At 39.1% G+C, this 15100-nt stretch overlaps 1 protein-coding gene across 1 annotated transcript; it reads left to right on the forward strand.

Moving 5' to 3' along the window:
- Window positions 1-9: 9 nt before the first annotated feature.
- psmd10 (proteasome 26S subunit, non-ATPase 10) lies at window positions 10-10234 on the forward strand. Its single transcript, XM_039814271.1, has 5 exons — window positions 10-255; window positions 340-438; window positions 4271-4417; window positions 8833-8999; window positions 9284-10234. The coding sequence occupies exons 1-5, from the start codon at window positions 142-144 to the stop codon at window positions 9435-9437; spliced, it is 681 nt and encodes a 226-aa protein (XP_039670205.1). The 5' UTR covers window positions 10-141; the 3' UTR covers window positions 9438-10234.
- Window positions 10235-15100: the final 4866 nt, after the last annotated feature.

Genomic DNA, 15100 nt, shown 5'->3' on the forward strand with positions numbered 1-15100 from the left:
AATCCTGAGTCATTGCTCCACTGGTTCAAACCAAACCATACTGTCTATGGTTCAAACCGAAACAACTCCTGAGCGTCCCCGTTTAGCCTTTAGCTAGCGACTTTATCTGGTATTTCTTTGATATTTAAATTATATTTAACAATGGAGGGTTCTGTATCAAATGTGGAGGTCTGTAATTTTGCTTACACGGGACAGTTTGAGAAATTAAAAGAGTGCATTCTGTCAGATAAAACACTCGCCTGCAAAACGGACCAGGTAAGAATTCATATTTTGAAATAATGACACATGCCAAGTGAATTTTTTTCCACGTTTTCACCCGCGATATGTTTGTCATTTCAGGACTGTAGAAGCGCCCTGCACTGGGCTTGTTCTGCTGGACACACCGACATTGTGGAGTTTCTGCTCGACCTGGGAGTTGAAGTGAATCTGCCAGACGATGTAACGTTTTATTAAATGGTTTTATTCAGTATATTTGTCCTCCGAGGTGTTGTAGGGATGACAGTTAAAGGTCCCATGATATGGTACTCTTTGGATGCTTTTATATAGACCTTAATGGTCCCCTAATACTGTATCTGAAGTCTCTTTTATATAGGCCTTAGTGGTCCCCTAATACTGTATCTGAAGTCTCTTATAGACCTTAGTGGTCCCCTAATACTGTATCTGAAGTCTCTTTTATATAGACCTTAGTGGTCCCCTAATACTGTATCTGAAGTCTCTTTTATATAGGCCTTAGTGGTCCCCTAGTACTGTATCTGAAGTCTCTTTTATATAGACCTTAGTGGTCCCCTAATACTGTATCTGAAGTCTCTTTTATATAGACCTTAGTGGTCCCCTAATACTGTATCTGAAGTCTCTTTTATGTAGGCCTTAGTGGTCCCCTAATATTGTATCTGAAGTCAAGGTGGAGGGTGGGGGTGTGGCCTTGACCAACTGCCACTTTGCTCGTTTGAAAGCCATGATGTCTCTCTCTCGTGGGTGGGCCAAATTCTCTGGGTGGGTAAAGCAGAGAAAGGGGAGGTAACCTTGCTCCTTATGACCTCATAAGGAGAAGATTCCAGATCGACCCATTTGAGCTTTCATTTTCTCAAAGGCAGAGCAGGATACCCAGGGCTCGGTTTACACCTATCACCATTTCTAGCCACTGGGGGACCATAGGCAGGCTGGGGGAACTCATATTAATGTTAAAAAACCTCATAAAGTGAAATGTTCATGCCATGGGACCTTTTAATATTAGACAGGTGCACCCTATAGTATAATGTAACTTCACTCCTAATAGCGTTATCACAGCAACAATCCAAATTGTGTCTTAACAGCACAGAGTATAATAACTCTTTTATAAATATGTATATTGCATCCAGGAACTTTGTATTTACAATAAAATAAAGTTTCTATACATTTTATATATATGTATATGTGTGTGTGTGTGTATGTATATATATATATATATATATATATATATATATATATATATATATATATATATATATATATATATATATATATACACTCTCACCTAAAGGATTATTAGGAACACCCTACTAATGCTGTGTTTGACCCTCTTTCACCTTCAGAACTGCCTTAATTCTTCGTGGCATTGATTCAACAAGGTGCTGGAAGCATTCTTTAGAAATGTTGGCCCATATTGAGAGGAGAGCATCTTGCAGTTGATGGAGATTTGTGGGATGCACATCCAGGGCACGAAGCTCCCGTTCCACCACATCCCAAAGATGTAATATTGGGTTGAGATCTGGTGGGGGCCATTTTAGTACAGTGAACTCATTGTCATGTTCAAGAAACTAATTTGAAATGATTCGAGCTTTGTGACCTGGTGCATTAACCTGCTGGAAGTTGCCATCAGAGGATGGGTACATGGTGGTCATAAAGGGATGGACATGGTCAGAAACAATGCTCAGGTAGGCTGTGGCATTTAACCAATGCCCAATTGGTACTAAGGGCCCTAAAATGTGCCAAGAAAACATCCCCCACACCATTACACCACCACCAGCAGCCTGCCCAGTGGTAACAAGGCATGACGGATTCATGTTCTCATTCTGTTTACACCAAATTCTGACTCTACCATCTGAATGTCTCAACAGAAATCGAGACTCATCAGACCAGACAACATTTTACAGTCTTCAACTGTCCAATTTTGGTGAGCTCGTGCAAATTGTAGCCTCATTTTCCTATTTTTAGTGAAGATGAGTAGTACCCGGTGGGGTCTTCTGCTGGTGTAGCCCATCAACCTCAAGGTTGGGCGTGTTGTGGCTTCACAAATGCTTTGCTGCATACCTTGGTTGTATCAAGTGGTTATTTGAGTCAAAGTTGATCTTCTATCAGCTGGAATCAGTCGGCTCATTCTCCTCTGACCTCTAGCATCAACAAGGCATTTTCGCCCCCCAGGACTGCCGCATACTGGATGTTTTTACTTTTTCAGACCATTCTTTGTAAACCCTAGAAATGGTTGTGTGTGAAAATCCCAGTAACTGAGCAGATTGGGAAATGCTCAAACCAGCCGTCTGGTACCAACAACCATGCCACGTACAAAGTTGCTTAGATCACCTTTCGTTCCCATTCTGACATTCAGTTTGGATTTCAGGAGATTGTCTAGACCTGGACCACACCCCTAAATGCAATGAAGCAGCTGCAATGTGATTGGTTGATTAGATAATCGCATTAACGAGAAATCTTACAGGTGTTCCTAATAATCTTTAAGGTGAGTGTGTGTGTGTATGTGTGTGTGTGCATATATATATATATATATATACACACACACACACACACACACACACACGTATGTATGTATATATGTGTGTGTGTGTATATATATGTATATGTGTGTGTATATATATGTGTGTGTGTGTGTGTGATATGTGTGTGTACATATACTGAACTAAATTATAAAGGCAACACTTGTTTTTGCTCCCATTTTTCAACTCAAAGATCTAAGACTTTTTTTATGTACACAAAAGGCTTATTTCTCATAACTATTGTTCACAAATGTGTCTAAATCTGTGTTAGTGAACATTTCTCCTTAGCCGAGATAATCCATCCACCTCACAGGTGTGGTATATGATATCAAGATGCTGATTGGACAGCATGATTATTGCACTAAGGTGTGCCTTAGGCTGGCCACAATAAAAGGCCACTCTAAAATGTGCAGTTTTACTGTAGGGGAGGGGGTCCAAAAACCAGTCAGTATCTGGTGTTAGGGTTCTGCTACGTTTACACGTGGCTGGCTATTTTCATAAACGGACATTTCAACCTCTCCGTTTTCAGAAAAGTGTTTGTTTATATGTACCCGTGTATATATCCAGTCAAGAGCATGCCAGACCTGTATGTGGCAGTGTAACGAGAAGCTCAAGCCCACGTTAGCCAATCAGAATCCCGACAATAGCAACAACAGCAACCAATCACGTCCTCTTTCTCTTTCTCGGCTGCCTAAACCTCTGTTTGTCTCAGTTTACATGCAAACGTGCAAACGAAGTTTTCCAAAATCTCCACTTTGGCCGGAGTTTTTAGTAATAATCGTTTTTTGTGATTAAAAACAGGGTTTTCGTGTAAATGAGAGGCCAAACCGCAGGAAAATATCTGCGTCTTCCCTTCGTGTAAACGGAGCTTTCATCTCTCTCTCTCGACCTCGACCTGACTGCAATTCGTTGTCGTAACCGACTTGAGTGGCCAAATGCTCACATTTGATGGCGTCTGGCACTTTGGAGAGGTGTTCTCTTCACCGATGAACCCTAACACCAGATACTGACTGCCCCCTGGACCCCCCAATACAGTAAAACTGAACATTTTAGAGTGGCCTTTTATTGTGGCCAGCCTAAGGCACACCTGTGTAATAATCCTGCTGTCTAATCAGCATCTTGATATGCTCACACCTGTGAGGTGGATGGATTATCTCAGCAAAGGAGAAGTGCTCACTAACAGATTTAGACACATTTGTGAACAATATTTGAGAGAAATAAGCCTTTGGTGTACATAGAAAAAGTCTTAGATCTTTGAGTTCAGCTCATGAAAAATGGGAGCAAAAACAAAAGTGTTGCGTTTATAATTTTGTTCAGTGCATATATATAAACATGTAATTTGCATTGACATTTAATTTGTTATAACGGGGGCTATTTCAGTGTAATAATGTCAAATGAAGGAATATATCTCAAATGCCTAGATCTAACCGAATGTGAACAGACACTAGGCCATATTGAGTGATCTCCAAATGATCCACTTCTTTGTTTTGTGAAATGACGACATGTGATGTGTTACTTCCCAGGCTTTGTGGACCCCTCTTCACATTGCAGCGTCTGCAGGCAGAGAAGACATAGTGAGATCTCTAATATCCAAAGGAGCTCAGCTAAATTCAGTAAATCAAAATGGATGCACCCCTCTGCACTATGCCGCCTCTAAAGACAGATATGAGGTAAGGTTCCCAGTTGCAGTAACATAGTTTGATCTACATGCTGCCAAATAACTTTTTCAGATGCCTGTTTTCTTAAATTTGTTCTTTGAAAAATGTTTCTTTTGTGTCTTTCAAGTAGCTCTATACATGTAATTGAAATATTTTATTAATAGAAGTGTTATATTTCCAATATCTAGATCTATTTATTTTACATGTTTTGTCAAATATTTTAGAGCTGCAATGAATAGATGATTGATTACTCAAACAGAAAATTTGTTGGACATTTTTTTGTCATTTGAGCTTCTCATACAGTACAGGCCAAAAGTTTGGACACGCCTTCTCATTCAATGAGTTTTCTTTATTTTCATGACATTACATACATTGCAGATTCTCACTGAAGGCATCAAAAGTATGAATTAACACATGTGGAATTATGTACTTAACAAAAAAGTGTGAAATAACTGAAAACATGTCTTGTATTCTAGTTTCTTCAAAGTAGCCACCCTTTGCTCTGATTACTGCTTTGCACACTATTGGCATTCTCTTGATGAGCTTCAAGAGGTAGTCACCTGAAATGGTTTTCCAACAGTCTTGAAGGAGTTCCCAGAGATGCTTAGCACTTGTTGGCCCTTTTGCCTTCACTCTGCGGTCCAGCTCATCCCAAACAATCTCGATTGGGTTCAGGTCCGGTGACTGTGGAGGCCAGGTCATCTGGTGCAGCACTCCATCACTCTCCTTCTTGGTCAAATAGCCCTTACACAGCCTGGAGGTGTGTTTGGGGTCATTGTCCTGTTGAAAAATAAATGATGGTCCAACTAAACACAAACCGGATGGGATGGCATGTCGCTGCAGGATGCTGTGGTAGCCATGCTGGTTCAGTATGCCTTCAGTTTTGAATAAATCCTCAACAGTGTCACCAGCAAAGCACCCCTACACCATCACACCTCCTCCTCCATGCTTCACGGTGGGAACCAGACATGTAGAATCCATCCGTTCACCTTTTCTGCGTCGAAGACACTGCGGTTGGAACCAAAGATCTCAATCTCATCAGACCAAAGCACAGATTTCCACTGGTCTAATGTCCATTCCTTGTGTTTCTTGGCCCAAACAAATCTCTTCTGCTTGTTGCCTCTCCTTAGCAGTGGTTTCCTAGCAGCTACTTGACCATTCGCGCAGTCTCCTCTTAACAGTTGTTCTAGAGATGTGTCTGCTGCTAGAACTCTGTGTGGCATTCATCTGGTCTCTAATCTGAGCTGCTGTTAACTTGTGATTTCTGAGGCTGGTGACTCGGATGAACTTATCCTCAGCAGCAGAGGTGACTCTTGGTCTTCCTTTCCTGGGGCGGTCCTCATGTGAGCCAGTTTCGTTGTAGCGCTTGATGTTTTTGCGACTGCACTTGGGGACACATTCAAAGTTTTCGCAATTTTCCGGACTGACTGACCTTCATTTGTTAAAGTAATGATGGCCACTCGTTTCTCTTTACTTAGCTGATTGGTTCTTGCCATAATATGAATTCTAACAGTTGTCCAATAGGGCTGTCGTCTGTGTATCAACCTGACTTCTGCACAACACAACTGATGGTCCCAACCCCATTAAGAAGGGAAACCATTCCACTAATGAACCCTGACAAAGCACACCTGTGAAGTGAAAACCATTTCAGGTGACTACCTCATGAAGCTCACTGAGAGAACACCAAGGGTTTGCAGCGCTATCAAAAAAGCAAAGGGTGGCTACTTTGAGGAATCTAAAATATAAGACATGTTTTCAGTTATTTCATACTTTTTTGTTAAGTACATAATTCCATATGTGTTCATTCATAGTTTTGATTCCTTCAGTGAGAATCTACAATGTAAATAGTCATGGAAATAAAGGAAACGCATTGAATGAGAAGGCGTGTCCAAACTTTTGGCCTGTACTGTATGTGAAATGTGCTGCTTTTCCTTGTCTTATCATTATATTAATTAGATATCTTTGGGTCTATCAGACAAATCAAGACACTTGATTACATCACTTTTTAACTGTTTTATTATGTTTTATCGGCCAAACAATAAATCAAGAAATGATGAACTGATTATGGAAATAATCTTTGGTTACCTTTAGCTTTGCTGTTGCTTTTCTTTAATTAGGTAGAATTATCACTTGGATAATACATATACTGCAGCATAACCGTGCTATCAACTTCTGCAATATTTTGCAATGGGTACTTTTAATTGTTTAGCAGTACAATGCATTGCATTTCATATTGGTGATCAACAGCACTATCTCAGAATTAGTTGCATTGTTCTACAGTAGCATTATCAGTTCTGAACCAGAGGCTACTTTGTTGGGGAACACCCATTGATACTCTTTAAGGATTTCCCCTACCATTTATTCCAACCAAACCATATCCTTGATGATGATGATGATGATGATATGAAATATCCAAGCATGATATGCTATAAGTGTGAAAGCCAAACATAAAGTGAGAAACCTTAACTTTCTCTTAAAGGGGCGCTACGCAGTTTTGGCAATTTCTTGCTGTTTTCTGCCAGGTTTCTCTATAGAGCTCCCCCTACAGCTTCGGAATAGATATTTGTCAACACTGTTGTAAAAACTCGTTGGTGACTCTCCCCCCTCCCATTTTCATCCTCTGGTCGTGTGCATTTGTTTTCAAAGAAGCCAGCGAACGCACGGAGCCATGTCCACTGAGGTAGAGCGCTAGTAAGCCCGTAACAAACAGTGATCATAATAAAAACCTTTACAGACAATAGCAAACATCCTGAGGTAACAATAACAAGAAATACAAAGATTAAACTGAGTTTATCCCAAAGATACTTACAAGTGCTACAGCAAGAACGCCGAGCAGGCTTCTGTTCTCTCAGTTCTCGCCATTAAAAAAAAACAACCTCCATCACTACCTTGTTCTTATAGCTAGCCAGTTCCTGGATGTGTGCAGTGCCGTGAAGCAATTTGTTACATGGCGAGACCTGATATCACGCCATACTTCCTGACGCTGAGGCCGGCAGCTTGCTGGCCCAAAGTTGCAGGGTTTTTTTTTTCAGCTCACAGGCACTAGGGGGGAGCGAGACGACCACCATTCAACCTGAAAAAAAGTCATATAACCATTCCAATGACTCAGAAGCTGTTCAGTTAAGGTAAATTAAGCTAAAAAAAAAAGAAACTGCATAGTTCCCCCTTAATTAAGCCATTTTTCCCTCACCATGCATTAGTATTAGATTTATAAAAACTTTCTTATACTGAGGTAAAAGGAGTTAATAAGAGAGAAAGTTAAGATTTTTTCTTTTGTTCAAATGTTTTCTATATTATCAGTTGTCAAGGAAGTATTTGTTTAGGCATACCTGAAGAAAGTCAAGGGAGGTTTCTGTTTTCACTTTTATTCCAGAGGATATTATAATCTGTGCCATATGGTTTTCTAACCTTGGACAGGCATTAATATTACCTTTCCAAATCTTAACCAGTTTAGCTTTGTATGTGTTCAGCTGCCTAACTGTTTTTCTTTCATACCTACCACACACACATCAAGCAACAATATTTAGCTAACCTGTGGGATTTGTCCTTTGCCATTAGCCAATAAACATCATTTAAACAGTACCTATGAGTCCAGTGTGTGAAACTGCTAAATGAAGCGATGCATCCCCCTCCCAAGTATCCCATGCTCTTCCTTTTGGCTTGTAGACCTGATGTGCCCAGGACGGAGGTCTGTGGGTGAACCCTTCTCGAGTGCACCTGAAGCAAAGTCCACACAATGTTTTTATTTACATGTATGGGAATCAATCCCAGTGGTGGCACACTGTGACAAGCTGTTAAATCATTTTATCTTTGTGAAGTTTAAAGGGCAGTTTGACTTTTGTTTATGACGGTATTGCAACATTTTCCTACTAGTTCAAAACTGTAAAGGAGGGCGCCCGGATAGCTCAGTTGGTAGAGTGGGCGCCCATATATAGAGGTTTACTACTCGACGCAGCGTGTCCGGGTTTGACTCTGACCTGCGGCCCTTTGCTGCATGTCATCCCCCTCTCTCTCCCCTTTCATGTCTTCAGCTGTCCTGTCGAATAAAAGCCTAAAATAATCTTTTTTTAAAAAAACGGTAAGATATATGTATTTCTTGTATACTAACTGCAAAATGTATATTACACTGTTACAGATATTATGTGGTATACTGTATACAATTGGTATTTAGTATGGAACACAGAAAATGGCTATCTTTACTGTACAACATGCAAAAAGTCACAAACACCAGACATCTAAATTGTAAATGTATTTATTGAATGACATGAGTAACTTTGCATGGAGTGTCATGTATGAACTGTGGGATGCCTTTCTGACACCAACAGAACAGGATCTGAAAATGTGTATTTCACATAAATGGGAAGTCACTGCATTTAAAAGGTTAATTGTTAATGACTTGTTAGTAACACAGCTTTCCCTTTTTATAGATTGCCCTGCTGTTGTTGGAAAGTGGAGCAGACCCCAATGTCACCGACAAGTATCAGTCCACTCCCCTTCACAGAGCGTCTGCCAAGGGCAACCACCGCCTCATCCAGCTGCTTCTCAAACACAGTGCCTCAACCAACATCCAGGACTCACAGGGCAACACACCACTGTATGTGTCCATACGTATTTGTCTAATACAACATTGTGGCTGCTGGCACACACATACAGTTGCAGTGGAATACTCTAGGCTGAAATGAACAAACAGAAAACCCTTAAAGGGTCAGTTCACCTGAATTTAAAACATTTTTTCTCACTTACCTTTAGCGGGATCCAGTCATTCATTCAGAGTTTAACCTCTGCCCTAATATATGTGGGGCTTACAACATAGATAAAAAAAAAAAAAATGAAAAGCTTTTTGTATTCACAATACTGTATGCATTTCTTTTTTACCAGCCACCTTGCGTGTGATGAGGAGCGTGTGGAAGCAGCCAAGGTGCTGGTGGAACATGGGGCCAGCATCTACATTGAGAACAAGGAGGAGAAGACCCCCCTCCAGGTAGCCAAGGGCGGTCTGGGCAACATTCTTCGTCGGATTGTGGAGGGATGATTCATTGGCTGATCTACGGTTGATGCTCCAACTCCAGTCCCCACCATCGCAAGTTACATAACGAGAATTCTCATCCCAGTCTGGTGTGACACATTCAGATGCGTAACAGGTGGAAGATGAGAGTGTGTCCGGGAGAAAAGTTGGACTGTACTGCATTATTATCAGCTCCTCAGATGGGGCAGTGAAACTGCTCAGATGTTAGATGTCTGGTCAAAAACACTCTTGTGCACTAAGTGCGGTCTGTTCAACACTGCAGTCTATTTTCTTATGATCTATTCCTTTTTATGTTTGAATTGTTGCAAAAATGACCAAATAAAAATCAGTGTTCAGCCTGTTAGTAAATGATGTTTAGGATGTATTTATCTATTGTACATTCAAGCATTGGATCCAGAAAATGTAGTTTATCATTCATTTCAAGTGGTGTTTTCAAGTGGGAAATATCTGGCTCTTTAGCTGCTAAATGCTCCACTATGTTCATCAGTTAGTCGCTAACTAACTGTGTCTGTCTGGTGCTGAGCAGGTTGTGTACAGTGAAAACAGCTACTTTGTATGTTTGAAAACGGTGTGAGAGTGAACCAAAGCCATGTGGGCCAGACAGTTAAACAAAGCTAAAACTCACCATGAAGTTCTGTAAAACAGAGGGTAGCTGCAGATACGGCTGATAATTCTCGTACGAGGAGTGACCCCTTCACATTGTTCAATGTTGTCATTTGATGCATTGGCATTTTCAGAATTCATACATCTTATTCCTACCGTGTGGTCTAAGACAAAAATATTAATAAACATGAAAAAATGTTCCCAAAATCCAACTGGAGTGCTAAAACTCATATGTGTCATGTCATCAAGTATAAAGTCTGAAAATGCTCCATCGACAGTGAATTGGGAAAGATGTTCTAGATGACACACAGAGCACCCAGAGGAATGTTCTGAGTAAATGACACGACAAAAGAATAAAACTCATTTGGGTTTAAAAAAAAAAAGAACATTCTGGGGGCCCACAAAATCAGTCTCCCATTCATTGTCTATGGAGCCAGACTTTACTTGATGACATCACAAATTTGAGACTTGTCTGATTTTTGGCATTGAGAGAGAGTAGCTCATGTTCACAAATTTGTGAAATTGATTGAACTTCCCCAGGCCAGGGAAATACCATAAAAAGGTCCACCACGTTAAATCTAACATTGAGTGACTTGTTATCTACTTCTTACATGTAAATATCCACATCATCGTGTCATCCAGATACTGACCTTTTGTTGTGTACTTAATCCACGCTCTGGCATTACCTCCCACCCCTGTCCAAAATGACTTACAGGAAGCAGCACCCAGCTTCTGACTCCACCCCAAAAGATCAGAGCACATTACTCCCTTTACTGTTTTGGGCAATGTAGTGAGCGTAAGATTTTGGTAACTTTTAAAGCATGCCTCAGTTTACCCTAAACCTGCTTTCTTTAGCCTAAAATAAAAAAAGTGTGCCTTTTATAGTGTTATGAGTGTTAATAATAAAATGCTCACAACAGTTGTAGCATTATCAGTAAAATGTACTCAAAGTATAAAAAGGTCTCTGCCGGGATTATATTTAATTGGCTTGAATTATTCCTCAAGTAAACAGCATTTTTGTGTTTAAATTTCTAGGTTGAAGTGATTCCAGACATTTTATGTTTGGTGATTTAATTACTGCATAATAGGTTTTTGTGAAATCTTTATCTCTAGTGTGTAGCTGTCAGATAAATGTATAGTTGTGTAAAAAGTAAAAAAAATGTCAGTAAGTAAATATAGTGGAGTAGTTGAAGTGTAAATACTCTGGAAAGAAACGAACATGATATATATATATATATATATATATATATATATATATATATATATATATATATATATATATATATATATACCTAGCCTACTTAGTTTCTTTGCACCACTGACAACAAATGTGCAAACATTGTGTAACGCAACGACACATGCATATATATCTATCCTGCAAAAGGCTGTGTTAATGACAAATAATACAATACGTAAAGCTGTTCTTGTAAACCAGTGTTTCTCAACGGGGGCGGTACCGCCCAGGGGCGTTCAGAAGATGATGGGGGCGTTGGAAGCAATATTTTGGAAAGGGGCGTTGAGGTGCCCTTGGGGGCGTTTGTTTGAAAGCTAGTTTAAACCAAAGATTCACAATAACAATACATGTTTACACTTAAACTACTTGCAAAAACTGTTTTCTGCAACATTAAAACCTGCCAGTTCACGGCACTGCAACTGGACGAGACGGTGGATCATTGTTCGGCGCAGCTCCGTGCTGCCTTCAAGGAAACGGGAAGTCAGAGCATCGTCTTAAATGAGCTCCGTATTTCAGCGTGAAGCTGCGTTCAGAAAAAATAGCAATCGCCGCAGGGTGGTGCGACGTCCTGATGTATTCTTTAATCCCCCCAATGTAGCACAAGTAGACTTTATATTTCACAGTAACAGTTTTTCGTCAGATCTTTTATAGAACCCAACGTTTCCTACTGTACCTGAAGGCAGCTTAATTTCACGAAGAAAAAGAGAGAGACGAGCGAGAGATTTTTTTATTTTTTTACGAGCGAGAGATATCGACTGTGCTTTGTTGTTTGGCAAACATTTAGCTGTCCCCAAACTCCCGGGCAATTCAGGGCTTGTGTTTGCTGTTTTAAAACTTTCTTGTTGAAGCGATAGAGGAAGAGATGTCACTGTTTACTGTACGGGACTCCACCTCCTCAAAACGCAGCGCGATGTGGGGTTGCGCTTCTCCAAACGTTTTTTCTGCTATTTACTCGCAAGCAGGCGATAGCAAACCTAGACTTTCAAACTAACTCTTCAAACCTATAGTGTCTCAAATCGCACTTCCCGTAGTGCACTAAGGGAAGTGCACTTCTTACTATGTACTACTTGCATAGTGCGTAAAATTTGAGGAGGTATTGTCTCAAATCGCACTGCTTTTGTATTACCGGAAGTGACGATCAAAACATCTCAGTCTCCTCCTTCTTCTTCTGTGAAGTTGTGAATTATACCCAGGGCAGAGCATTCCACCACCTGTTGTCACCATACATTTCTGCCTTGTTCATCAAAATAATATTGTTTTATTGTTGCCCTCTGTTTTATGCAACCGTAAACATCCAGGTATGATGATATTCATGCTTTGTCTTAATTCATTGTAAACAAAATAAATAACCACAAATGGCCATTTTAGTTATTTAGCAAAATTGACAATTAAAATGGTGTCCAACTGACATATAACGTTAACATAGAAAATAGTCATATTATATGTTTATATAAAGCAGTGTTTCTCAACGGGGGCGGTACCGCCTGAGCGTTCAGAAGATGATGGGGGGTTGGAAGCAATATTTTGGAAGGGGCGTTGAGGTGCCCTTGGGGGCGTTTGTTTGAAAGCTAGTTTAAACCAAAGATTCACAATAACAATACATGTTTACACTTAAACTACTTGCAAAAACTGTTTTCTGCAACATTAAAACCTGCCAGTTCACGGCACTGCAACTGGACGAGACGGTGGATCATTGTTCGGCGCAGCTCCGTGCTGCCTTCAAGGAAACGGGAAGTCAGAGCATCGTCTTAAATGAGCTCCGTATTTCAGCGTGAAGCTGCGTTCAGAAAAAATAGCAATCGCCGCAGGGTGGTGCGACGTCCTGATGTATTCTTTAATCCCCAATGTAGCACAAGTAGACTTTATATTTCACAGTAACAGTTTTCGTCAGATCTTTTATAGAACCCAACGTTTCCTACTGTACCTGAAGGCAGCTTAATTTCACGAAGAAAAGAGAAGAGAAACGAGATTTTTTTTTTTTACGAGCGAGAGATATTGTGTTTGTTTGCATCCCAAATATTTTGGAATTATATCCAATGGGGTTGGCTTCTCCAAATTTTTCTGCTATACTATACAATAACTTCAATTGTAATCCTCCAGTATAAGAGTGCATTCACTATTATTACATATTAATTATGTTCAAATCCTCTTTGTTTATTAATCCTCTTTGGTTGAATTATAACGAATCACCACTGGTCACCATACATTTTATCGTGGCCTGTTATGCAACCTAAAATCATATATATTATTTTAAAAAATAAATAACCACAAACATTTGGTATAGAAAAAAGGTCAAAATTACAAAAATATAAAAATCAATAAGTGAACACAATAAGCCCTGATGTGGGTGAAGGGTGAGTAGCTTTCATGCTTGTTTAATTGTGTATACACCCACAAAAACCCCCACCCGTAAGTTAGAAGAATTGATGGGGTTGGTTCAATAAATATAAGAATTATTACACAATAGGCGCTCTATCTAACCTAGATAGAAAAAGCTAAACCGTTTTATCGAAGTACCGTACATATGTGGATATATATCTGTAGTCATTATGGTAGGTTAAAAGTGCAAAAAGTGATACAAAGATAAAAATTCAACGTTACTGTTATTGAGCGCTCTTCCAAAATCACTCTACAATTAGGGCCTCCCTAATACTACACTGACTATTTTTGGAAATATGGCCAGCTATTTTAATGAATTTGTATTGAATAATTCAATACCATCAATCTATTGAGTCTAGATCCCAAATACTCCACACATCTATACCTCCCTCTGAACATACTACACCAACTAAGTTTTGAAAATTTACTCAGTATTTATAATAATTTTTATTGTGAAATATTAATACCTAATGATAGGTAGCTCTTCAGAACCCTCCACACATCTAGGGTGCTCTACATACTACACAACTAAGTTTTGAAAATTTACTCAGCCTATTTATAATATTTTTATTGTGAAATATGTCAATACCATCAATGATATTGAGCTAGCTCTTCAAAATACTCCACACACATGGTCTCTGAACATAATACACCCTCTAAGTTTTGAAAATTGCTCAGTATTTCTAATATATTTTTATTGGGGAACAATTCAAAACCGTCAATGTTGTTGAGTCTAGCTCTTCCAAAATACTCCACAATTTTGGCCTCCCTCTGAACATACTACACCCATTTTGAGAATTACTCACCGATTTTTATGATTTTTATATGGATAAATCCAATACTTCACTGTTATAGTAGTCTTCCAAATTTACTCCACACATCTGGGGTTCTTTACTAACATACTACACCATTATGTTGGTATAGCTGTTTGTTATTTTAAAGATTTTTATGTTAAAAATGCATGCTTCACTGTTATGCCTAGTCTTCCAAATTTACTCCAATCTGGGGGTTTCTATACTACACCATCTTATGTTGTATATTTTGTATTTTTAAGTTTTATTGTAGAAAATAATTTATTTATTACTATTTCATTTACTCAAATTGGGCCTTAAATACTACACATCTTATGTTGGTATATCTTTGTTATTTGTAAATTTTTTGGATATTATTATGTATTTAGTGTTCAATTTACTCAATTTTAAATATAATATTTAAAATTTTTTATTGTATATTTATAATATATTTTTAGTGTTAAATTAAATCTAATTATTTTTCACAATAAACCTTTAATAGACAGGTTACATTGGTTGATGTCCATGTGTGGTTGCAACTAAAGTGTTCTATTTTCGTGTGGCCATGTGGGTATTGCCTAGGTACGTGGTGGTTATCTATAAAATATGTGCGGGTTGTGTGTGGGTTTGATGGGTGATATTTACATATTTTATATGGTGAT

This window comes from Perca fluviatilis, chromosome 10, assembly GCF_010015445.1.
Source record: "Perca fluviatilis chromosome 10, GENO_Pfluv_1.0, whole genome shotgun sequence".
Classification (NCBI taxonomy): Eukaryota; Metazoa; Chordata; class Actinopteri; order Perciformes; family Percidae; genus Perca; species Perca fluviatilis.

What these genes read in the sequence shown, in the direction of transcription:
- psmd10 (XM_039814271.1), top strand. Translation starts at nt 142, where the DNA reads ATGGAGGGTTCTGTATCAAATGTGGAGGTCTGTAATTTTGCTTACACG. An exon ending in CCTCTAAAGACAGATATGAG is followed by an intron (nt 4,418 to 8,832) that starts GTAAGGTTCCCA and finishes CCCTTTTTATAG; the next exon opens with ATTGCCCTGCTGTTGTTGGA. An exon ending in TCACAGGGCAACACACCACT is followed by an intron (nt 9,000 to 9,283) that starts GTATGTGTCCAT and finishes CTTTTTTACCAG; the next exon opens with CCACCTTGCGTGTGATGAGG.